Source organism: Dermacentor albipictus, chromosome 3, assembly GCF_038994185.2.
Source record: "Dermacentor albipictus isolate Rhodes 1998 colony chromosome 3, USDA_Dalb.pri_finalv2, whole genome shotgun sequence".
Lineage (NCBI taxonomy): Eukaryota > Metazoa > Arthropoda > Arachnida > Ixodida > Ixodidae > Dermacentor > Dermacentor albipictus.
This window is the reverse complement of record NC_091823.1, coordinates 40,762,124-40,788,535: the sequence shown is the minus strand read 5'-3', so window position 1 is coordinate 40,788,535 and position 26,412 is coordinate 40,762,124. Positions and strand designations below refer to the sequence as shown.

The 26,412-nt window shown below is 41.8% G+C and overlaps 1 protein-coding gene and 1 long non-coding RNA gene across 6 annotated transcripts in view; one reads left to right on the top strand and one right to left on the bottom strand.

The window, feature by feature from the left end:
• The window catches only part of LOC135902563 (sister chromatid cohesion protein PDS5 homolog B-like), a 39,483-nt gene extending 17,738 nt beyond the window's left edge, over positions 1–21,745 (bottom strand). Inside the window, exons 1-12 of one of the 5 annotated variants that reach the window (XM_070535387.1) lie at positions 21,601–21,745; positions 21,318–21,474; positions 19,109–19,204; positions 17,851–18,057; positions 16,089–16,175; positions 13,481–13,581; positions 12,533–12,650; positions 11,763–11,843; positions 8,836–8,982; positions 6,450–6,565; positions 3,980–4,140; positions 2,056–2,201 (exon numbers count right to left, since the gene is read on the bottom strand). In XM_070535387.1, coding sequence (XP_070391488.1) covers positions 2,056–2,201; positions 3,980–4,140; positions 6,450–6,565; positions 8,836–8,982; positions 11,763–11,843; positions 12,533–12,650; positions 13,481–13,581; positions 16,089–16,175; positions 17,851–18,057; positions 19,109–19,180 — 1,236 coding nt within the window. In that variant the 5' untranslated portion in view covers positions 19,181–19,204; positions 21,318–21,474; positions 21,601–21,745. Of the gene's footprint in view, positions 1–2,055; positions 2,202–3,979; positions 4,141–6,449; positions 6,566–8,835; positions 8,983–11,762; positions 11,844–12,532; positions 12,651–13,480; positions 13,582–16,088; positions 16,176–17,850; positions 18,058–19,108; positions 19,205–21,317; positions 21,475–21,568 lie in introns of all 5 variants that reach the window. The other 4 variants (XM_065432727.2, XM_070535389.1, XM_070535388.1 and 1 more) reach the window with 4 other exon arrangements.
• Positions 2,640–17,676, top strand: LOC139057358 (uncharacterized). The gene is made up of 2 exons (XR_011512708.1): positions 2,640–2,751; positions 17,463–17,676. It is a non-coding gene; the product is annotated as an uncharacterized lncRNA (long non-coding RNA).
• Positions 21,746–26,412: the final 4,667 nt, after the last annotated feature.

The following is a 26,412-nucleotide window of genomic DNA, read 5'->3' as shown; positions in this document are numbered from 1 at the left end:
AGCGCAAGATTGAAAATATTGCATGCAAAGACGAAATTTAGCGGTACCTGCACCATCCTCTTGTGGCTACTGAAGACGGTGAAACGCATGTTTCAAGCAGTGTCATCTGCTCTACAGAGTGGTGCATGAAGAGAAGAAGGAAGAAGAATATTGAGAGGAGAGTGCGAGCTATGTAGCCAGCCATGCGCTGTCTCTGTTTGAAGCCCTTGTCTGTCCTCTATGACGAAGTCTGTTCTTTCTTTTTAAAAGGCCCTCCCTTTAAAGACGTCATGTACCAAATAGGTACTTTATTTGAGCAAGTCTATTCTGACACTTTCCTGAAGCACATGAAGTTGGTAACAGCACAGTCACTGAAAAGGTCACTATATCTAAAAGCACTGTGTTTCTTCAGTATCTGCTGTTCCAAGTTTGCTGTCGCTTATGTGCTGCGTCTAAAAGTAAATGATCATTAAGAAGGGTGCATATATCCCACAGAAGTTTTAATGTCTGCCCAGGGCAGATGCTAACAAAAGAAAATGCACGGTATTCCACCCCATAGGCCTCTGGTCACATTTGCACGATTTTTATCAGTCTTAAAGTGCACAAGTTGGCAGGTATGCACTCGCAAAACATTGTGTACAACTGACAAAAAAGCATGTGATATGTGCATTTGGAGTGGTTGCATAAAAGTAGCTTTCGACCTGTTTCTTAATCTTGTTTTCAATCTGAATCTTAGTTACACTACAGAGGGAGTAAACAAAATCACTACTGTTGATGTGCGTGCAGAAACAGAGCAAGGCTCTTGTAATACTTGGCTTATAAAGAAGTGTCAGAAGAACCATGAAAGTGGAGATAATTCAAAACAAAGAGAAAGGAAGGTGCTATCTTATTGCTCACTATTTCATTTTAACCCTTTATGGACAAGACAGAATATTATCTGAAGGAAATGTTTATTTTTCATGAAATTGTGCAAAATACATGAAGAATAAGAACATCAAACAAAAAGAAAGACTATTTTGCAGAAACTTTTTCAGCAACAAGTTTGTTGCCTATGGTGGAAAACACCAGCCAGAACACCAAAAGTGAGCTTTGCCCCATGCCACCTACGACTTTGTGTGGAACTTGTACAGACAGTTCTCGTCAGATGTGAAACAATGGTGTACATTGCATTTCCACTACATTAACCTAGTGATACTGCTGTAGCAGGAGATTTTGCATTGGTCTTTTTCCTCTGACCATGACTTCAAAAGGAAGCAAGTCGTGCACAAGACTTCTGCCTTGTCCTTTGTTCCTTCTCTAATCATGCTAATCACGCTTGCTGCCTACAATTCAGTGTTAGTTGAAGACGTTTAGCCAGAAACTCCATGCTCAAAACTGAAACTCTGCAAGAAAAAGATAGTTTTGGGGTTTGTTACCTGTAGGCAACATTTGTCTATAAAGAGTAAAGCAAAGCGGGTACCTGTATGAGTGTTAGAAAAAGATTACACTGATCCCACACACTGTAAGAATCAGGATAAGCAAAGCTTTCTTTTGTGTTTGTAAGGAACACTGTTCTTGTTTAGTGACCATTTCCAAGTATAGAACCTTAGTTGACGTATACACTGCAGATATGTCAGCACTAAGCAGAGCCCTGACTTTTCATGGGTCATCATGCAAGACAGCAGCCAACAGATGCAAAGTTGGGGTAAGGGACACAAAAAGCTTCATCATAAAAAAGTTATTTACTGCAATGATAGCACAGTTTCTCATGTCTGACTTTGAGACCCACCCATTCAGCAAAAGCATGCCTGACAGAAGCTCCGTTTTCTGTTTCATGGAAGCAGAGGAAACTGTGTTGCTACTGAGATACACAGCGAAGCATAGTGTGGTGCCTAGAGCGTTTTGAGGGAAGGAAAGGTTGCACGTCATATGATAGCAAAGGCAGTTTCAAAGAAAGAGAAGGAGCACAAAATGTCCAGGAAGGTTAACTTAGCTTTGGCTAACCAAACCTAACCAAAGCAAAGCTTTGAGCTAAGAAAACAGAGAGGACAATTAGGATAAAAGAAACTGTGAAAGGCATCAATAAAGGTTACTCACGGAGGCATAGTGAGTGTTAGCTGTGAGGAGGGCAATCAGCTTGTCTGTGATGATTGCAGAGTCCTTCAGAGCAGCCTCTGTGACTGATTTGGTAACAATGTGCCTCACTGTGGTACCACAGCCTGCCTGTATTTGTGTTAAAGCCTCTGAAACATACATGACATGAAACCAGCTTGTACAGTAAGAAAATAACACAGAAAATATATGTATCTTCCTGGCACAGAAAAAAAAAATCCTAATTTATTTCGTGAACTATGAAACAGTCTGCATTATTGTAGATGTGCCAAATTTTTTTCGACTCATTTTCTACTAGTGGTGAAAAATATTATTGCCTCCAATGCATCGCGAACAACAATAAGGGACATGGCGCTTCATATTACTTTACAGTTCCCATACTTCAGGATTTTCAGGGAGGTACATTTTCTTGTTAATATATATTATTCTGCATGCAAATATATCATTTCATAACTTTGTGCCTACAGACACAATAACTTTTGCATCTTTTCTTTTTCTTTTTTTCTTAGGGCTTGAATGACAAGGAATTATGTTAGTGACGTCACTGCAGGCAGTGTGGCAATGTTCGACAACAATCGGCGATCCTGTCTACTTCAACGGGCGTGTTTACTGCAACTAGCATGCGTGTGCCACACCACTCTCATCTGTCTATGAGCTGACTCAAGTGCAGTCTTAATCAAGGTATGTACTACTCAGTGTTTATGTGTCACATATATAAAACATGCAGTAACACTTCATTTCTGCAAGTCTAATGTGACTATATTAGTATTTTGTTAAAATGTGGGTGCTATATGTTTATGCAATAATGCATAGTGTTCCTTGATAACTTAAACTGTTGCTGTAGACAGTGCACTCGGACAACCATCAGGGCAGTGAGAGTGTTCTGCTACTGACACACTGCTAGCAAAAAGACCTATCAGTTTTATTACATCATTTGCTGCAATATTTAAATATGGTAGTCTGTTAAAACTGATGGCTAATTTACATGTACAGGCGCCGACAAAAGTGGTATACTCCACGCAGCGGGAGCCGGAGCAGTGGCACACTGCATTGCGACGCCATCTACAGGCGGCATCTGGGATCGAGACAGCCAATGGGTGCCCTTTATTATCGGTAGACATGTCTCGCGATGCTGCCTGTAGACGGCGTTGCGATGCAGTTTGCCGTTGCTCCGGCTCCCGCTGCGTGGAGTATACCACTTTTGTCGATGCCTGTACATACACCTGCCAACCTTAACATATACTACAGTTGAAGCCAAAAAATACAAAAATTTAGCAAGACGATGAGCAAAACGTGAACAAGGTGAATTCACCTTATTCACGTTCTGCTCATCATCTTGAATTTCCATCTCCCGCATTCCCTGTCCTTTCTCTAAAATTTAGCAAAGAATACTAAAATCTGTTTTCTTATTCAAGATAGTGAGCACTTATTTTTTCAATAACTGCAGATATTTTTACAGGAACGTTGTGAACAGGCACTTTGCTTTGTGGTCGCCACAGATAGAAGTGTTTACATTTCTTTATTAAATATTCAAGTACTTAACAGTTGCTGAAATTTGGCTTGTTGTTATACATCAATTCTTTGAAAGGGTGCCGCTGCTTTTGGCAGTTACAAGTAATCAACCAGACACTGCAAAATATTTGTTGGCAACTGCTCATTCTTGTGAAATCAGTCTTGCTCTAAAGTGGACAAAAAAGAAAAATTGTAAAATTATTGGTGTAAATATGACAACTGTAAATGAGGTAAGAATTAGTAATTTTACGATAAAATTGTAAAAGTTTACAGGTCAGCACGTGATACACAACGACATAGTCCAATGCCATAGCACAATGGCATAGTTAAAAACAATTTTTGACGTCGAATACAAGTAGCAAAAAAAAAAAAACATTTGTGCATGACCGGGTCTCACCATCTTGCCCAAGATAGCTGATGCCAGAGCGGTGTTTAATCAATGCCATAATGAGTAAATGGTGCGTACCAAGCACATCTCCAGCAAATTCAGGACAGCACAGGACGCTTGATGAAAGCTTCAAACATGCTTCTCGGATTCGAGGGGACCCATCGGTGCACCTGAGAAAAAGGAAAATTCACCGGGCAAACTCGGCAATACTTTGTTTTCATACAGCGGTGATGACAGTGGTGCAGTGTTCAACTATTCTGTCAGCAACCGTATAGATTTACGCAGACTGCAAAATGTTCTTTATCTCCCTGAAAGTGTGTATCCATAAAATGTCCATTTCAGATGCTGATCTTGTTGAATTGTTATTTCACTGCATAAGATATATTAATGTGTTACATTGTGAAAACAAATGCAACACGATGCAGCTAAGACACAGTCATGAGCAAATTACCGTATTTACTCGATTCTAAGCACCCCCTTTTTTTCATGATCGCGATGCCCAAAGTGAGGGGGGGTGCTTAGATTCGAAAAATCTGGAATGACCCCCCCTCCCCCTTTTTGCTGCAACATCACGACAAGACGGGTGCGAGAAATAACATTTTATTTTGCAAACATTTAAAAGAAAAATCAGTGAAGACAGTGAGCCCACCGCTTGTGTCGGATGCTTAGTCGCTATCACTGCCACTCACGAGTCCGCGCGGCTCTGCAATCCGGCTGTGCGGCAAGATCGCGCCGCGGACACCGTTCTACCTCGGGACTCCGACGGCTCCGACTCGATAACAGAGCGAGCAAGCGCGCTGGGCGGTCTTGGCTACGCGCTCTTCCTGACAAATAGGGGGGTGCTTAGATTCGCATGCAAGCTTTTTTTCCGAATTCTTTCGCGAAAGTGGAGGGGGGTGCTTAGAATTGGGGGGTGCTTAGAATCGCGAAAATACGGTATGTGTGGCCATCCTTCTTGGTGTGCAGCGTGTAACGCAGTTACATGTTGCGATGCACAAATTTTTTACCAACATGTCCAGCTTTCAATCATGTGAAGTCCTTCAGTAAGGTGGACTGAACATTTAGAAGTGGAGTTCTCGACTGAAAAGCATTATTTTCACATTTAATTGTTCCATTACCAATACTCTGTAACATGAGCAAATGTACTGAGCAGGAGTTTAGTGACACTCAAATAAATAAAACGTTTAAATATGTGGAGATGTCTATCTTCATCGAACTGTGGTCCACTCATGTCATCAAGATGTGGTCCACCCATGTGGACCACATCTTGCTTCCTTTTCAAAATTAAACATGAAACGATAACCTAATATATTCTGATGTATCATAAAGCTATATGCAAGTGACACTACATCTCGAGCATGTATCAAATTTTTTGCTGCCAGTTTTCGAGAATATTCATACTTAATGAGAAATGTACCACTGTATCATCACTGACGCAAGCAGCATGCAAGCAAGTGCCATATGATGTTAACCCCTTACCACATGGTGTATCATATACGATACGTACAGAACAACTTCAAGCATAAAAGAATCAAAAAGAAAGAAAATCCTAAATATTGACCTGGAATCCTGTTTTCTCTAGCAATGAAATACACAGTGAAAGCAGTGCTGGAAATAACATTTAAGTTATTTTTCCTTTAAAAAGTGTATGGCGGCAGCTCGTTGCACAATGTGCAATAAGTTTGTGAATAAACAGGTTATTTCCACAATTTATACACTTGAAAATGGCAGACAAGATATATCAGAGTGTTTTTTTTACCCTTTATTAGCCTAGTGTGTTTCAATCGAGAAATATATTCGGCTGGTAATGCGAAGCAAGCATTAATTTCTGTATCATATATGATACAGCATGCAATTATGGGTTGTTTTGTGGAGGACAGTAGAGATATGTTTCCTCATGAGATAATAACTTTGGTGGCAAAATTTATTGTTTGTATGAACTGTACTTTTTCTTAGAACCATTATTTGTGCAGAATAGGTAAGAAATGAAAATGCCAGCAATGTTCACGAAGATAGCGTGGGGCCTGCCATGTTTCAGAAGCTAATAGCAATAGAAGCAACAAATTATTCTCGGAAGAAGAGGAAAAAGATTTTTTTTTCGGCTTTCGCCAAACTCATCAAGACAATGAAAAGCAATAATTAACATGAAACCACGGTCATTAAACGATCAAGTCTAATTATTGAAAGTATGAATTGGTCAAACAAAGATGACATTGTCGAATTTTAATGAAGCTTGTACTAGCTAGAGGTGCTGATATCAGCAGACGCTTTTGCCATCTGATCAAGGAAGCAGCATTTTAGTTTTGTAGCAGACTGGTTAATTTCGTTGCACCTGAGAAGGCTATGCAATCCTTATTGGTTCCCTTAGCTTTCCACATTAGTAGTGCCAAAATTTTCATTTATTCAAAAATGAGTGAGACAAGCGGTTGCCAGCGGAAGCATTGAGGCCCTTTAATATCAATAAAGCATGCATTCGCACCTTTTTAAGTATAATTGGCACATGTACCTGCCGCCAGGAGCCATACTGAGTGATTTTCGTGATGCCAAGTAGCATAGTGACTCCACAGCCACAAGCCTCTCATGAGCATCCTGAGACTGAGTGTAAAAATGTATACATGGAGACAAAAAAAAAAAAAAAACAAATCCTTGTGCACTGCGCATGAACTGATGCAGCATTAGCTGAGAAACTCTTTAGAAACTGCACTTACATGTGAATTCTGCAAGAGTTCATTTGCACTTGCTGTATTGGGCTGGTGCAAACACCTTGCATGAAACCGTCATGAAAGTAATGATTATTAAGAGCCCAACGACTAGGTAAGACAGAACTGTTCCAGGAAGTCAAGCCATTCTATAGGCAATGACACCTGACATATGTGATGAAGAGAATCTTAAGCTATGCCTGAAGGTGCACTGAGTTTAACATTTTTCTACCTTACAGATTTCAAAACAGGGGCCTTGCTACCACAAATATGCAAATCTAGTCTGCAGGATAGTCAGCTTAGGAAGACAAGGCCAACTATGAAATGCTGCGCCACGTGAGGCAAAAGCTCCCATTTCAACACTTCACCCTTTTTCGTGCATCAACATCACAACAGCTGTACCCGAGTGTGCGTTCACTGTAAAAATGGAACACTTCTAATTTTTTTTTTTTTACAACAGACATAAGCAAAGAACAAGAGGATCTCTCACAGTAACCACAAATCACATCACACCGCCTACACTTCCGAAGAATTTAATAATCCGCAAGCAAGAGTTGGAGTACTGGGAGTGTGCGCTGTTCTTCAGAAGGTGCAAACCAAAATTTTAGTGTAAGAAATTACACTGACATTTACCTCCTCCAAAACAAACAAACAAACAAACAAACAAACAAACGTACAAAAACAAACAAAAAAGGAAAAAAAATTCACTCTTTTACGTAAATGCAAAGCACTGATAGGGATATTTTGCAGCAATCAGGAGACCTGTCGCTTATGAGCTGTCCTCTCTTCTTTTCCTTGGTTGCAATTCATGCCTAAACAAGGTTTTATTCTGTTCTTCCTTTGTAAGTTTTCTCACTTGGCATGAATTAGTGGAACATTTCAGTAAGCTGCAGTACCATGAGGGAGCTTCAATTCGTGATGATTGCAGCGCATGACACCAGGTTAGTACGCAGAACTGCCCTAAGAAAAACTCTTGCTTGGGCTAGTTGGTGCATGCTTGAATGTGTGAAGAGCAAAGCGCAATAGACCAGGACAAAAGAACACAAACAACAGGACCGGCGCCGGTCCTGTCGCCGGTCCTGTCGTTTGTGTTCTTCTTCTGTCCTGGTCTATTGCACTTTGCTCTTTACACATTCATGCCCTAAGAAGCCAGCCAATTACAGTGGAAGGAGAGTCGGATACTAGCCAAGTATTTCAGAACAAGTCTGTTGCATGCGACACATTTCACTTCCAAGCTGCGGAATGTCACCACTGGCAGTGTGACAGCAATGCACCACCGCCAGTAGTAATCAAAATCAGAACTGGCCTATAAAATAAACCTTATTTGAAATGCTAGAACCAGACACAACTTTAACAATTTACAATTTAATCTCTTCTCACGCTGTACACGTTGATAGGCAGTCTGCTGGGCTAATCCTGATGGCTGTTACACAATATATTTGGCACACGTAGATGAAGTCCAGATTAAGTAAATTGAGTGGAGATCTCATAGTAGTTATAAAATAATGAACCTCATTTTAAATTACTGCACACAATTAAATTTACTGCACACCAGTATCTTGAAGCATGCATGAATACAACATGTTCTAATACATACTAGGCTTGCCTTTCAACATGCTGGTGGAGGCAACTTTATTTTTAATATGACCTTGAACAATGAAAGAAAGAAATAACAGAGCCACTTTTATATAATTCGCTACCCTATGCATGAACATTTAGGCATAAAATTACATTTCTATCACTTATTTTGATACATAAAGGCAATTCAATGAGAGGTTTCAGGGAGCACTGATACTTATTTTCACTGTTATATAAAAATTAATGCTCCTGCACATTTCAAAGTGAATATTTGCACTTATGTCAAACACAAGTTAACTATTGCCAACTATGTTAGTTGCTCATATACTATGGCTTACAACCTGTATTGAAATGTACGTGATGTACATAACAAACTATGATATTGTACTACTAGGACATACTTAAGGAATTAAAATACATATATATATATAATGTACTGTAAAGTAGCATTTGCACGTATATATGAACAAGAGAATGGGGTTAATGAATGAAAGTCACCCTAGCCCTTGTAACTGTCTGTGTCAAGGTGGATGTAGTTGCAGCAACAACAAAAAAGATGCAACATGTATAAAAGAATGGTTCTGTTACCTCAATCATCTGAGCAAGTTGGGAGAAGGCGAGTGAGGTGGCCATGGGAGAGAGACGAATCACTTCATGAAGGAGGCACACTGCTGTTTCCATGGATACAGAATCAGAATTTGTATGCACAGGCTTGCACACATAGCCTTGTAGCAGCTGCACATCATCATGTGCAGTGGTCACAATTACGCTACAAGTTAATTTCCTTTAATTACTTCATCTTGAAAGACATTGATCTCTTACTAATGTCTACTCCGGCAGTATTCACACATACACTGGAATATCAATGAAAGATTTCTTAGAAATCTTTATTTTGTTTACTATGCAAACTATATTAATATGTTAGTTGAAGGATAAGAGCACTGTGTGCATTTTCCATGCATGCAAATGGATGTTTGCTGACATTTGCATAGCCACCTATGCTAGGAAGGAATCGTGGTATCACCACTGCATCAGGCTGCATGCCAATGATCGCATGCAGCCTGGCACAAGGAGAATGGTGGATAACACTAATGCTCATACATTACTCAACATGTACAGGGTGGTCCTTTATGAAAGGGAACATGCGAGCGTGTGGCCCGTGCTCGGAGGCTGCTCAGAGCACCAGCAAGAGGTAGGAAGGAGAAGCACGTCTGCTTGTGGCGTCATCAATTGGTGGCTGGAGTAATCAGGCATGGCCGATAGGCAAGTGCTTGCTATAATTAGCTGGAACTCCCCCCCTCTCCTGGCGTGACTGTTGCGCAAGGAGCAGGGCCTGCAGTGCAATGTCTGCTGCTAGCAAACCGCGTTGGGCACGCAAGCGCACTGGAAACATGGAAGCACCAACATACTAGTAGTTATTAGGTATTAGGTTATTAGGTATTATTAGTTATTAGGTTATTAGATAGTTGTTAGGTACTCCTGGTGTACCTATATTAATGTCTAAGCATTCTAGAGCTACTTCCCTCGGAGCTCTGTCTGTCCGTCTTTCCGTTTATCTGTCTGTAACACGCGACACGATGCACTGCATGCATAGGTATACACGAGGTCCTATGGAGGTGTATATGAGAATGCCTTATGACTACGTATGACTAATAAGATTTATGATTACGACTATATATAGTGAGTACTGAGGTATAAGGGTAAGGTTAATAAGACTAAGTAGATTAGTTACGATAAAATTAGTTAATCATAATGGGGATTAATTGAGGGTAATTAGGAATACTGAGGCTAATACATTTGTTAAATTATCGGACTGATCAAGCTACTAATTGTTAAATAAACGGAGTCTAATTAGGAATAATTAAGGGTACCTTGAGATTAGTTAGACCTAACTAGGTAATCTCAATTATTAATTAGATACAGACATCTCCACCATAACATTAGCTAAGGCTAATCAAGTAATTAAGCAAATGTCATCATTATAAATATAACAGCCTCAGTAATTAACGAAATAATTATGTTTATTTACCTAAGCTAACTTTTCACCTGAGTGCACTTCTCTCCTAAACCACTCCAAATCAAGTGAGGATTATTTATGCTATGGGGGAGTGGTGAGCCAGAGCTTCGTACTGCAAAAAAAAGTATGCAGAAACTGTACTGGAGTTGTCAAAGTGTGCATAAGCCTACCCCCAAATTTCAAGTTGGCCCACCCCTAAATTTCAAGCTGGCCCACCCCCAAATTTATGTTGGCCTACACCCAGATTTCAAGTTGTCCCCCCACTCCAAATTTCAGTTGGTCCACCATTCTCTGTGGACCCTATGTATCTCTATAGTTATTTTTTCTAATCAGTGTTTTTAGTTGTTCCTCATAATTTATGAAGATGCCAATCCTCTACAGTTGAGATGTTATAATGAATAAATGTCGTAACTTTGCACATTACGCATTTTGTTCAGGTACAAGGCATTACTCTTTTCGCGTGGCAGACAGATCTTGTTGAGTACTCACCAAAAAATGCTTATGCATTATAATATACTGGGAGTGCCTATTAACGAATGGGCATATGTTGGTCCTTAAACGTTTCCAGTCTGCTAGCGTACCGAGCGCGGTTTGCCAGCTGCAGACACTGCGTTGCAGGCCCCACCTGTTGAGCATCCACCTGGCGTGGGAGGCAGTCCAGCGGCCGCTTGCCTATTAGCTGTCTCTGCTTATTCTGGACGCCAATAGATGGCACTACAGGCGAACATGCTTCCCCTTGCTGCCTGCTGCTGGCGCTCTAAGCAGTCTCCACAGAGCAGAGACCACACACTCGTGTGGTCCCTTTCATAAAGGACCACCCTGTACATGAGCTGATCCCACACCAACTCGCCCACCTACTTAGCCTTGGGCCTGTTTGGCTCCTTGCTGGGGTGCTACTTGGGTCTATTGCAGAGCCATCTGATCAAGACGTGCAAGCAATTTAATTGGAAAAAAAGCGAAAGGAGTAAAGAGAGGGGATGAGGGGCTAGGGATAGAGTAAAGCTTTTACATCGGTCCACAGGTAAATGCCGTGATGGACACCCACAACAAATAGCTATTTTACACTGCTCTTCTCCTGCCCCGATACTGTGCATCATGTGCAGTCTTTTTGTGAAACCCATTTCACAATTATTTTAGCAACTTTACACATCCTTATAGAAATTGGTTATAAAATTTCTGTATCTTATTTTACTGCATAATTACGGCACTGCAAAGTTCATGCTTTAGTTCCTGAATATATCCTAGATTCTTTTTTTTTTTTCAGGGATGGCCTAAATAAAAAGTATGCTGCCAACAGTTACTAAAATGTACCTATTATTTTTAATGCACCAAATTTGCAATCAAGGCACTACAACAATACAGCCAAATGAGAGCATTTCCGTGTTCCAAGTTTACACATGACATGTTTCAAGTTCGCTATGTTGAACAGACAAGAGCTGGAGTAAAGCTTCCGTCAAAAACTTGCTAATAAATTTGATACAAACATTTAACTGCTCACCATGTCCATAGTTGCCTGCAGTGATGGAGATGCATTGTGCACCAGCTCTTTTGAAACAGTGTAGCACAGTGGCTCCTTTTTCTGGGGCACCATCGATCCCATATTCCACACAAGTGAAAAAAAGGTACACAAATAACAGATTAGCTGCAGTAATTAAAAGCACTTCACTGAAATGTCTGTGGCTATATCATTAAGTGATGCATAAAGAAATATTCTGGAAAATTGTGAAGGTTACTTAGAGATGCTAACTTTTTTGACAGCACTGAGTCACCCTACATTAACATTATGTTTTAATGTGCAAGAGCACTAGGTAAAAGCTGCCAATAAATGTACTAAAAAGCTTTTCAGCCTCCTCTGCAAGTGATTTAATAATGGGGCTAAATGCAGAAATGCACATATGTTCACATAACTACAAAGCATAGAAAAAAAAGAAAAGAAAAGAATGCAAGGCAGGCTATCCAAACAATACCAAGGCCAGTGTCTTATAACATTTCATAGAGTCAATCATGAAGACTGAAAATGGTGAAATATGAAAGGGATCATTCGAAAATACAGCCACATGTGTTTATGTCAATGTCCCCAATCACTAAAACTGTGGGATATGAGAAAAAATGAAAATGATTTTGTTGGACAATATTCATTGGCCAAAAGTATAACATCTGCAATTGAACCTAACTGCCAACTTCAGGGAATGAATTTGCTGTGTACGAGAGAAGAAAAAACAAAAACACAAAACAGAAGAAGCAAGAATGGCTATCCACAGTTCCTACCTTCAAAGGTGGAATTAGGTGTGCAAAGATGAAGTCCATTGTCTTTTCTGGTGACTCAAGGTTATTCAGTATTGGCGAGAGAAACTGCCAGACTCCAGAAATGAGGCCAATGTTGTGGCTGCAGAGGGACAGCACACAGTGGACTTGACACACACACCATTTATCATGCATCTTTCAAACTGCACACATCAAAGGAATGGAACCAGTTGCCATCACACATTGCTATAGCAACTAACATCAGCAAATTTCAAGACCTTGTTCATAATAACATACATGCAACCATCCCTGATTAATATTCCACTGGTTTGTTCTTTTCACAATGTGTTTACTAATACACATTTTTTTTAATATGTTTAATTGTATTTTGCACTTTTTTTCAATTTACTGTACTTTATACTTTTGTTCAGTACCTTAATTGTTACCACACTTTGGACCTTTGTTTTATTATGTTATTAATTCTCCTTTAATAAGCAATCTGTTTTTTTGTACCTGTTCTACTGTATAACTTTTTTATGAATTTTGTATACGCATACACTGTTAATTATCCCTAATTTGTTAATTAGCCCCCCTTGTAATACCTTCAACCAAAGGGCCTTTAGGGGTAACTTGACTAAATAAATAAATAAATTAATTAATTAATTAATTACTGCATGTACCAGTGAGCTCCAAGCCATTGTGCCCAGCAGCCGACCCAAAAGTATATATAATATGAAAGTGTGACTTCCTCCATCTCGTAAGCTTCTTAAAATTTCACTGTATCAAAAACAATGAAGAAAATTACCATTGAAATGCTTGTCTCGCACGAGGAGTGAATCAGCTGTGACAAGAACGAGTGCTAAGAAAACAAAAACATGTACTACTAGAAATTAGTGTAGCTTGACCTAGTGGAACTAGATTCTTGTTTTGCTCTTTAAATTTCATCAGTCAAAATAAATTTAGATGGTTCACCTGACGACATCATAAAGGGCAATGAACAGTTTGTGAACAATAGCACCAAACTGTCGCACTCTTGGATGAATACGAATGAACAATCTTCCATGGCTTATTGTCTGGAAAAAACAAGAACGCAAAATAAAGAACACCTAGTGCATTATTACACAGATTAATACAGCACAAGCATGTGGCATACAAGCCATAGTTTACTATTTTTGAATGGGAGCCACAAAAATATGAAAGGATGCATGAGCGTGTGAAATTAATGGAAAAAAGAAAGTGCAGGTGCTTAGAGAATGTTCAGGAATGTGAAAGTTATGAAAATGCAGTAATTTTTCTACTGCCTAAACGTGTATAAAGGAGCATGAACTGCAAGGGCAACCTTTCCCATGCATTTCTTTAATCTCAACGTTCGTAACCTTATAGGACTTCATAGTGAAAGTGGCTCATTCAGAGTAATGCTGGCAACACCTTGAGTACGTTCCTTCGTTTTTTTTCCTGCCAAACCATAAAGAGCCCATGCATCAAGCCAGGACAATAACCAAAAATTTGTGATACCCATACTTTCATGCACTTTGCTCGCACCATTAGGAATGGTAAATGAGCATTATAGATAATGGCAGAAGGAAGACGCAAGACACACATCGACACTGACTATCAACCTCCCATTTTTTGCTTACATGTGTGTACATATCAGGCGCTATATTTTAGATCATACGGAATTTTAAGATCACCTTTGGCAAATAGCCCAGTTTTATTCCTTGAGCTGGATTTCTTGAAACGGCGAGATTACTTGCATGACAGATTAAAATGTATGATGAGATAATTGACAAAGTTTGAATAATTAAGTTTAGCTAATTACCTTACAACACATATTTTTGCTAATTGTAGCCAATGCGTTTACCAGGCACATATACTTGGAACAAATCCTAAGGATGGCACCAGTTACGAGATACGTGTCGTCGATCATGCAGTAAAAATGCACTGTTGTTCCACTTTTTTAACAAAGCACCATTTTATGCATTCGAGCACAAAAATAACTGGGACGCCAGTGTATGTTGCAACACACCTTGAGAATTAACTTCTTGCATGTTTGCATGCACCAGGGAGTACAAAGTGGAAGGGTGAATTATATGTATATATTGCTTGAGATGGTGGCTTCACCACAGCAGCAACTAACCTGACAGCTGACACAATAGCTGGCATGACCAGCTGAACAGTTTTGCTTTGAACTAGCTTTGAATAGCTTTAAACTGGCTTTCAACAGCTTTGGATCGGCTTTAAACAGCTGCCATGACAGCTGTCCGCTTCGCTGTCTGCAATATGAAGCTGCTAAATGTTGATGAGATGTACCATAAGTTTTCTTTCCTTTGCAATTCACACACTGGCCAATGGCTATGTGCACAATATGACGGCTTTTGCAGCTGCCAGGATTACATTTTTAATGCTTTAAGCGTCAGTGGTAGTCCACTAAAATATTCAGTGCATTGTGGGAACGAGGGTTCTGACACCTCTTTCGAAGTCACAAGACAGATTCTGAATAATGTTTATTTCTCGTTTCTAGTCTTGTCCGAGTGAGTGAGAGGAGCAAATTCTAATTCAGATAAAGTGCTGCAAATGCCTTGCAGGCCATCTTGCTTGCTCTTCTTGCGGATGACGCCCATTGCTGTTCTGTCGGCCTTCACAGCGGTCGCCACATAACTTCTTGGGCTCACACCATGTCTGTGAATGTTCTAACGTTATCGCTGCTCATAGTCCTTTGCGACCTTTGATTACTTTTCCTTCTCTTGACAACCGTTATGCTACATGTGATGAACCACTGGTTATTTCTTCTACCCGTTACATGACCTGACCAACTCCACTACATAACCTACTCTAGTCTGCTTCTATTTAATCTTAACTGGAATTCTAATCTACATTGCTAAGGTAAGCAGCAGTGTGGATCAGCAAAACAATCTTATGCAATATGCAGTTAACATGAAAAGTGGCACAAATTTTTAGCAGCACAAGTTATAACTGCAACTTGCCACGAGGCTGTGGAAATTGTATGGTACATTGTTGATTGCTGGCAGCATGGTATAGACATGGCAATGTGCCGCCATTCATCAGACTGCCTGGCTTTGGTGCGACAGGAAGTCAATGCGGCTGAACAACTGCGCAAGGGCGTTGACCCACCACAGTAGCTCACCGGCATTACTATCCAATTCTAATTAAGATAAAGTGCTGCAAATGCCTCGCAGGCCGCCTTGCTTGCCCTTCTTGCAGATGACACCCATTGCTGCTATGTCATCCCTCAGAGCAGTCATCACATAACTCCTTGGGCTCTCTCAAAAGTCTACGGAGGTTCACGAACTATATTGCGATACATTGCTCCATTCCATTTTGCACTTTCCCATATTGAGGAAATTCACTTGTAGAGCATTAGCGCTAAGGGGTTTTGGACATTTCGTATGCAGCTAATTGAGAGTCTTATAGCCTGGCTACTTTAAAATCTAGTATTACATGTGGAAATTCACATGTGGAACACATATTTGTACTGAAATTGGCCATGTACAGAAACCCTGGCCTTGCAAATTTGCCTTGAACATTTTAACACATTAGATTTTCAAGTGCCTGAACGTGCCTTAAACATTTCAAGGCGCTCTTCATATGCTGAACTTGATGAATCGCACAGCAAGGCAAGCTGATCCACCAGCGACTGCAGCACATCCTGAAATATCAAATTTTTGATAAGGCTCAGAAATATGTGAGCGAAAGTTGCAAAAAGTACATTGTCACACAACTGTAATCAGTGAATGAAACAGCTGGCTGAGTATTGAGCAGTAGAAAATATTGCAGCAAAAAATAATAAGGTCAAAGCATTAAGAAATACCATAATTTACCACAGAGATGACATACTTTTAAGCATGCAAGCCTTATCTGTAAGATACCCTGTTGCCAACCTATTAAATGTGCAGAACTCTATGGTGTTGGGCTGCTGAGCACGAGGTCGCGGGATCGAATCGCGGCCACGGCGGCCGCATTTCGATGGGGGCGAAATGCGAAAACACCCGTGTACTTAGATTTAGGTGCACGTTAAAGAACCCCAGGTGGTCAAAATTTCCGGAGTCCCCCACTACGGCGTGCCTCATAATCAGAAAGTGGTTTTGGCACGTAAAACCCCATATATTATTATTATTAAATGTGCAGAACTGTACTCTGTGCATTGCAGCAATGGCTAAGGTTTGTGTCAGCCAGTCTATAATGAAAGTTGGGGTGCTTATCCAGAAAAGGGAGGCGGGCTTGCTGATTGTGTTCTGCTAATGCTTCTGTGAAGCTTCAGTGAGTTAGTGAGGTGGGGTATAGGCAAGAAAATTGGCCTCAAGCCACATTTTGTGATATTTCTTTTCCTGATACATTCCCCTTTTTAGCCTTCATTCATCAACTCACAAATTCAGCTGCACGCTGTTCATGCTGGGATATTGGCACACGTACAAGTGGCATGTGCACACCACAGCACACCGTTTTCACAGGCACTGGCCACATGGTGCAGTAAAGGAAAAGAAAGCGATAGAAACAAATATACTTCACACGACATTATAGAAGCCATGGCATGGTGCTGGTCGCCTCGTGATAAGTAATGTATGATAAGCAACATGTCTGAATTTGTCAGACTTGTGTTGCATCAAGTTTAACATGTTACACTTTCATCTGTTTAGCTCTATCTAACTGAGCAGTGTGGTTTGAAAGTTAAAGAAAGCAAGCATATGAGCTGCTTTCTTTCCTTTGTGTGTGGACTGCAAAAAATTTGGTGCACTGAATTGTGAACACGTTTTTAGAATTGGCTTAATGCGTGTGCTGGACTTCTCTTAAGTTTGCAGTGCTCAGCTCATATGAACAGGAGGAGGTGACCGGCTTCATTATCTGTAGTGCTAGGAGTTGAATTTATCAATATTGATGTACTCACTGGAATTTCATCGTTTAATTATTACTTATGCTGCTGTTTTTAAATTTGCAGCTGGATAGAGGTCCCTCCCCAAGACATCCGATTACTCGTGCTTGCAGCAAGTGACCTCATTCTACGTCTGCGAATTTTCTAATGTTATCACTGCACATAGTCCTCTGCCACCTTAGAGTACTTTTCCTTCTCTTGATGACCATTCTGCTACACATGATGGACCACTGGTTATTTCTTCTATACATTACATGACTTGCCCAACTCTGTCACATCACCTACTCGAATCTGCTTCTTTTTTATCCTAACTGGAATTCAGTAACACTAGATTTCTGATCCACACTGCTAAGTTAAACAGCAGTGTGGATTAGCAAAACAATCTTGTGCAAAATGCAAGTAACACGAAAAATGGCACAAATTCTTAGCAGCACAAGTTGTAACTGTAACTTGCCACGAGGCTGCTGCAGCTGTACGGCACATTGTTGATTTTTGACAGCATAATATAGACGTGGCAATGTGCCGTCATCCGTCGGACTGCCTGGCTTTGGTGCGACAGGAAGTCAGTGTGGCTGAGCAACTGCGCAAGGTCGTTTACCCACCACAGCAGTTCACCAGCATTACTATCCAATTCCAGCTGCTTGCACTGGTATAAACATGCCTGGAAAAGAATAGAGAAGCACCGTTTGTTTTATTGCCATCAATTCAGTGCTTGCGAAATGCAAGTGGGCATATGGATTGGGCAGCAAGAGATACTTTATTTGCCTTAAATGTTTGATAGACCTAATGATTGGGCAACAACACCATTGTAAGAAGCAATGCCTGTGGTTGAGTGCACCCTGTATTGTCAGCTTCCAGGTGTAAAGAAAAAAAAAAAAATCGCACCTAGGCCAGAACTTGAATCTGGAAGACTGGAGACACATTACTGTGATATTACTACTCTTTCTTTTTAATATTTATTACCAAAGAAGAGCTTGTAACTCAGTGCACAAGTTGACAGCAGGAGCAGTGTGTTTTGCAGCAAACAGGAGACAGTGATGAATCGATACTGGTAAGAAAGTGGCAATGTAAGCTAGTTTATACACAGCTGACGAGTGATCATGAAAAAAACTGTGCAAATGCAGGCTAATAACATTCTGATAAGTCTTGGTAATGCTGTGAGTGTTGGTCTCCCTGCTGAATTAGTACTTGCGCTTGCATGCTTTCCACTCCTACCTTTATCTATGAAATATACTGAAGATATGTATCACTACATAAGCAGTTAAGGAAACAGATATGACTAATGCACTGTTATTACAGCATAGCAACAATATTTTTGTTCAACAGCTCTTGAAAGCATTTTTCCTGTTTTCTATCAATCCACACGTGGCAGTGCAACATGTATTGATGGCAATAATTAATTACAACAGGCCGAGTGCTCTTTGGTATGTTCTGTGCTTTGGTGAAGGACGCCTGTCTTGTGAGATGGCTGAAATGACATCGAACATTTTACTGTAAACTATACTCAATGGAGAGTTTGGTAACATAGATTTATAACACACAGAATCAGTTCAAGTCTGTGCAATTGGTACATTAAGTGTTGAAACATCAGTTATGTATAACAATGCCTGATGTGATTTGAGACAACTAAAGCTAAGCTATTATCTTAAGGTCCCCATTTGGCAGATGCAGGCAGTGTAAAAGGTTAGGATAAAGTGAACAATTCCACAGACCCTCAGCTGTGCTTCAATGAATTCTGTGTCTGAAGCGCTGTCGAAGGGCTGCACATAAGGTGGGAAATTCATTTCCAGGCTGGCCACACATTTGCGCTGAAATGAAGATGAACCATATGTGTGTATATATAAGTGCATCACATTGTGGCAGTAGTTGGGTGCGACAGTTACTTCACTATTAAAAACCGATACTATTAACTAGATTAAATGAATAAGGCAGCTTCCATTATACATATAGCCTGGCTTGTCAAACGTTACCTTAGACACAGCACGAAAGAAAGAAATGTGCAGAAATCAGTGATGCAATTACTGTCAATATAAGCGACCGACTAACGCTAAAAGGTATTTGCTTTTGAAAGAAATGGTGTGCTTGATGCTGTATATTTGTTGCAGCGAGGATATTTAGGCAGCATTTGTTATTTCATTGCGTAATTTCGTAGAGAACAGAGCCTTTAACCAGCCCATCTGTAGCACGTGTGCCTCAAGCAACCAGATTTGTATGTAATGAATTACAAGTAGGTAATTAATTGTAATCAATTACCTTTATTAGTAATCTTGTAGTTTAATGATTACTTTGTTTACTTGGTAATGCTTTTCTTAATTACTTTTTCAGTAAGCAATCACATATAACCAGTTACATTTTCGATGAAACAAGCTATAGCAGGCAATGCAGCTTTGAGCATTTAAATTTGCTGGGAACTACAGTGTTGAAAGGGATGAAAACCTGTACACGAGCTACCTCCGTCCCACAATCAGCGTACTGAAGCTACGCCGTGATCATCTGAGCATGGCAGGCTTGCAGAATCGCACACCTCCCTTAGAGATCCGACCTCCGAGCTTCTGTCTCATAATTAATTTCATTCTCTCTCTCTCTCTCTCTCCTGGAAGTATTTAAAAACGGCCTTTATAGGTGCTAAGGCCTGCTCAAGTCTTTTTAACTTAGTGCAGTCTGACTTCTCTGATACAGACAGAAGATTTTGGCCGTTAAACGCATATGCTTTTATCTATACGATATATATATATGTGACTCATATACAGCTATTTTGGCAATTGTAACACATGAACATAACTATTAGAGATTAATAATATGCAGCTTTATATCAAATTATATGACAGATTTGGTCCCCTTTTCAAGGGATGGGAATGTTTGCTGGCACCTGTTACAATTAGTCGTTTAATTCTAAATGGCTATGAGTGGATGGTGCTGGGTGGAGGTCCGCCAGATGTTTGCTGACAAATTGAAACAGTGCTTCTGGCCATTTCTGACCTTGACGGCTCAAAATCAACTGCGGACAATTTTTCAGTTTTTCACTGGTCTAATCAGGAAAGTTTTCCCTAACTCCAGCAACAATGAAGGGCTGCGCTTAGTAGAGGACCCATACCCGAGCACCGCGGCAATTGGTAACCATGCACAATTGGTGGGCAATATGCTTGTATGTTGCGACAGAGCCCTTCTCTCCAGTGTGCACATCGAGCAAGCTTTCAATTTCACAGATGATGTCTTCACAAGGAAACGAAAGATTGTGAAAGGACATTTCGAGAAGCAATTCTTAGTGAAGATAAGCAATTAATGTGTGGAGGGCTGCACAGGATTTATTGAAAGAGTCAACCCAGCATCGTTCTATTTACTGTGTTTGTGTAATGTTAATAAAGGTAGGGAGGAAAGTAATATTAAATATACCATGCTACTTTTTACTAATTGCGCAATTTCGTGGGGCAGTAATCGTTAACTGTCATCATTACATTTTTCAAAGCAATTGTAATTTCACTTGGTTACTCTTCGTCTATAACGTGCACAAGGCTGCAAGCAGACGAACACGCCTCGCGACTTGATTGCGCGGGCGCACGCTCAATGGACGACGAACGTCCAACCATCGGTCCAACCATGTATGGCCCAGCCACCAACCTCCGACCACGAAAACAGGCGAAAGAGCCAAAGATAGGTAGTCGCTCTAAAGAAGAAGAAAGAAAGAAAGAAAGAAAGAGAAAGGAAGAAGAAATACGATAGAGGCAGTGCCCGCGAGGGCGTACGCGCTCTGTGCGGCTCTTCTTTTTTCGCTTCCAACACTCACTTCCTCAACGCGCTCAACACTGGAACGTGCATCGGTGCACATATGTTCTCGCACTTGCGGTAGAACACACATAGGAAGCTATGAGCTCTTCTGCCGCAAATCACCGTAACCGCATGCCCTAGTTCTAGTATACTTACGTGCAGCTTCGAGGGCGTGACACTGGTAGTACTGCCGATACAGCGAACTTATCGGCAAGCGCAAAAGCGAAACCGCTCGCTAGCGCCGCTGCATGTCCCGTGATAGCACACGAGTGCGCTTAATGTATATATATGAATGAAGAACAGATGCGTCTATCTGAAATTAAAAAAACAAACAAAAACAAAAGAACTGCAGCATTGTGACATGTAACGTTAAATGGCTTAAAGTGAGGGGAAAAAAGTCTTTTTACATTCTTAACAAGCTCATAATGGGTGGTCATACCCTCATAAACGTCCTCTGTAGGTATTTCAGCCGACTATGGCATTCGAGACCGCACACCTTGCCTAGTGTAGCATTACGTCGTATCTTGTCCCACAATGATAATGGTCATCTGTGTTGCCCGCATTTCCTTTCTTTAACGCTGCGAGCCCAGTACTTCCAAGTCACGAACAGTATGCGCGTTATCAGCGTGACATAGCATTCTTGACAGGAAAGTAGCGAGAGCAGCGTTTTGAAGACAACTCTTGCAACAGTTGCGTCCTTCGGGGTGTATATTTGTCCCAAAACGATAGTCATCTGCTTTGCTTTCGTTTCCTATCTTGAAGATCAGCGCTCACTCAAGAATGCTGTGTCACGCTGCTAACGCGCATGCCGTTCGTGACCTCGAAGTACCGGGCTCGCAGCATTAGAGAAAGGAAATGAGGGCAAGATAGATACGCCTCAAAGGGTGAAAATTTTTTTTAAGGGTGAAAGGAAACGCGAGCAAGGCATATAACAGTTATTCTTGTGGGGCACATATACGCTCCAAAGGGTGCAAGTGTCTTAAGAGTGTATAATACTCACCTATCTCTCGTGCCTTTTTTAACGCTGCGCGCCTGGCAATTCCAGGTCACGAACAGCATGTGCGTTGTCAGCATGACATAGCATACTTGGTAGGAAAGCAGCGAGCGCAGATCCAGTTTTCATGAAATGAAACGCAAGTGAGACAATTGATTACTGTGTGGGGACAAGGTACGCCCAACAATCGTCATGTCTCGCTTGTGTTTCCCGCGCTTGCTATACTATCCTGTCAAGAATGCTATGCCACGTTTTGACAACACCGCTAAACGCACCAGGACTTAGGCACAGAAGAACACGACACTGAAGCTGACTAGAGCTCTCAGCTGAAGTTTATTTCAGTTGTGAGAAACTTCATTTGTGAGTCAGCGCCACTGTCGTGTTCTTGTTTTCCGTTTAGCGCTGTTACTTTTCAAAACAGGAATTACCGCCAGCTTGCCCATGTTTCCCTTCTAATGCTATGTCGCGCAGATAACTTGCATGTCGTTCGAATCTTGTAAGTGATGGGTGCGCAGCGTTGAGAATAGGAAAGGCACGCAGACTAGATGGCTATATTAGTGTTTGGGGACGCTCCGTTTGACACTATTTATCACAAACAGTTACTGCAAGGCTGAATCTGTCCGCAATCGGTGAACTAATGGCCTTTAAAATGGGCAGAGAGCACGCTTTTTCGTTTGTCGTAAGCGAATTCATAAAGTACTTGCCGGATCATTCTTCAGATTGAATGTGCGCTCACAAATGAACAGCGAGCTGTCGTTGGAAAGCTTTCCTGGCCAAAGACAGTGCCGCCTGTTGGACATCTGAGTCACGTACCAATATCCATATATCACATTGTGCAAAAAAAATTGCTCTGGAAGTCTTCTGTCTGATATATTTTGCCAAATGAACCGCGAATACTGCAGTTCAATAATAGTTTCTATCCATGGGCCGTCTAAACTATCACTCGCCCATTGCCTGAGCTTAAAGTTAGACGAGGGATGCACCGGTTGCGTTGTTTTGTACGCCCGGTCGATAGCGCTCCTTAACTGTGAGTCTCTTAATTGTTCCTAAAATTCCCCATTATTTCGACGTTCCTTGCGCAGTGAAAGAGCGGGAAAACTATTTTTCTGCCGTAATTGGACACGAGCAAGAGGCACGAACGAGAGAGAATACGGCACAGAGAAAAGGAGGAGGAAGTTATATAGATAGAAAGAAAAACGACAGTAACCGTCTCAGTGCTAGACACCGCATCGGTGTCGAAGGGAGGGAGTTAGAAAAAAAAAAGAAATGTCACAGTTTCATCGTACAAGCCAAGCATTGATTGCGATAGCGAATTATTAGACAGCTCTACGAAGTAAGGCTGGTCGTTTTATGAGCTGCATAAACTGCTGTAAACATTCGCTTACTAACTAAATTAACAAGCACATTGGTACTCGCGCACAGGCAAGCACGAACACATCTCCCTTGATGACCGCGTATACTCGCTGTCAGAACGTTGGTATGATGAAAAGCGGCAGCAGCAGCGAGCGAGTCCCCCTTCCTGCTGCATCTCGCTTCAACGCGAACTGGGCGCACGAGAACACAGCGCACACGAAGCCAGCAACTATATCCCGCCGTCTAGCCTTCGAATCCAGCGCAGATTGCCTCCAAGATAGGACGCGCTCAGCCGCCCTAGCTGGAGTAGAAGAAGAGGTGCGCACCAAGCTACCAGCTTCTACCCACACCTAGCGCGCGCACCCACCCCGCCCACCCATGCGAGCGGGAAAAGACAACGCCGCATCAAGACGCCACAAGCTATCGCTCGCACCTACAGCATACAACGCACGGCCGCGATGCTGTCGCACTTGGAGCATCACGGCGACGACGTGGGCGGACTCGGATTCGCATGAAGTGTCCATAAAATAAAATATATGGAGTGGGAAGAAAGTTTTCTCTCTTGCTCTTGACTGGTCATACATTAGTATTCTGGCTGAACGTCTGGTCGCACTTGGAGCATCACGGCGACGATGAGGGCGGATTCGGATTCGCATGAAGTGTCCATGAAAGAAAATATATGGAGTGGGAAGAAAGTTTTCTCTCTTGCTCTTGACTGGTCATACATAAGTATTTCCAATTCTCCAGTTGATATCCGTGTTTCTGGCTGAACGTTTGGCGGTGGGATTAGCCACACGCAAACTAAAAGGCAGAATAAATAGCCTTTTACGGGCATTTCATTTTTCTAGTGCCTCCTCTCAACTTAGATTAGTTTGGGTACCTAACCATAAGGGCTTATGTGTGAACGAAATTGCTGATAGCTTGGCGAGAGCGACCTCAGTCGTCCTGTTATATCGATGTTCCTGCCTCAACTTACAGCCAGATAGAACAGTCTTCGAAACGCCGTATCAAGGGATTCAACGTCTGAAACAGATTTTTGACCAAAATCGACACATTATGGACGTTCCAGGCAAGACATCTTAAAAACGAGGGGTGAGTATATATGTATACGTTTCGAAAACGACTTCACAAGACTGGCTCTATCTGTTTAATTATCTAGCGTATCAGGTTTTCGACATCGCCGCTTTTGGTGGGAGAATTCCTCCCTTGTCAAGCAGCACTCATGTCGTTTGCTGCTCGATTTGACCGGCATCAGCATGACTGCGGCTAGAAAAAAATGCCTTTTGAGTTGTTGACCTCACATCAGAAGAGTCGAAGGATTGTAAATGAAGTTAACATCGCAACGGGAGATGTTTTGTGCCAGGAAGAAATGGAGCGCGAGCACAGAAACACCGAAGCCGCTCTTTGTAACAGACAACGGCTCTGCATCGACCTCAGAGGAGCGCTGCCAGTCAGTAGATCGTGCCGGTGTTTGCGCTGATTTTGACAGCGCATTCGTTATACCAGTAGCCGAAGAACTGTCAATATGCAGCAGCAACGGAAACAATCTTGGACTGCCAGGGGCAAGCGACGTCGACGGCTGGCCAGGACCACATCCAGAAGCCGGCAGTGAGATTGGCTGCACGTTTTAAAGGCCGCCTATAGAGTTCCAAGCGTGACTAGCGTCTTGGACTACTCGACACGCCATCCCACTCAGTGCGGTACCAGAACTCTTTAGGCAGTTGTGGAATGTGTGCAACATGGATGTTCCGTCAGACGCAAGAACACTGCTCAGTACGCCGAGGCGTACTCGGACGCGTTGCGTGCCGCCTGGCATATACGTTCACTTTTCCCTTGCAGAAACACTTCAATGCTTGATGGCTGCAAAAAAGCTTTACTGATGGGACAAGGCTCGAGCTGCTCTTTTACATCGACGACATGCGTGTTGGCAGCAGCACTACTGAACAACTCTGGCCCATCCTTGGAAGCTGTGATCAGCTTGCACCACGATCTGTTTTTATGGTTGGCTGCTACCAAGAAAATGGGAAAACCTCATTCTGTACAAGTCATTCTTTGGCTGCTACCAAGAAAATGGGAAAACCTCATTCTGTACAAGTCATTCTTTCAGAGTTTGGGATGAACCTAACCAGTCATTAACACTGGCATCACAGCTAACGGTCACCACTTTGATGTGCACGTGAAAGGATTTATTTGCGGCGCACCAGCAAGAGCATTTGTGCTTGGTAAATATCACGGTGGGTACCATGGCTGCAGCAAGTGCCAGCAGAAAGGCCTGTATTGCATGGGCAAAGTGATTTACCCTGTACCTGAAGCACGACAGCGGACAGATGAATGCTTTGAGTCGAGAGTTTTTCCAGAGGATCACGTGAACAACACTCCACACTCTCGAAACTTCCGATTGAGTTAGTGAGCCGGGTCCCATGCATAACAGCTGCAAGGGTCAGGAGGCGTGCAACTATGCTACACTTTGTGAACCGCGCTACAACTAATTGTCGTCACAAGGCTGGTCTGCACTATCTCCGATAAGGCTAGTGCTTGTGTCGTCTTGCACATGCGCCGCCTGAAGTATGGAACCTATATTACCACTTCCCGTAAGCCAGCAGTTTACTGAACTATCATCTCTTGCTGTGAAACGTTCTGGAGCGCTGCGGATACACATGTTAAGTAAATGAGAAGGCTGGCACGTGAATGAAGAAATGTGACAGAAGCTTTATGGCGAGGTAGTTTTTCTCCGCACAAGTAGACAAGAGAGAGCCAAAGCTCCATTGAATCGTGCCTCATTCAGAAGTGCTCCTGAAGCAAAGCGTATTTGCAGAAAACGTTATTTATAAAATTAAGTAGGCTAACGGGCAAATGTCAGCACCGGTAGTTGCAAAATGCGAATGCTAAAAAAAAGAAAGACAA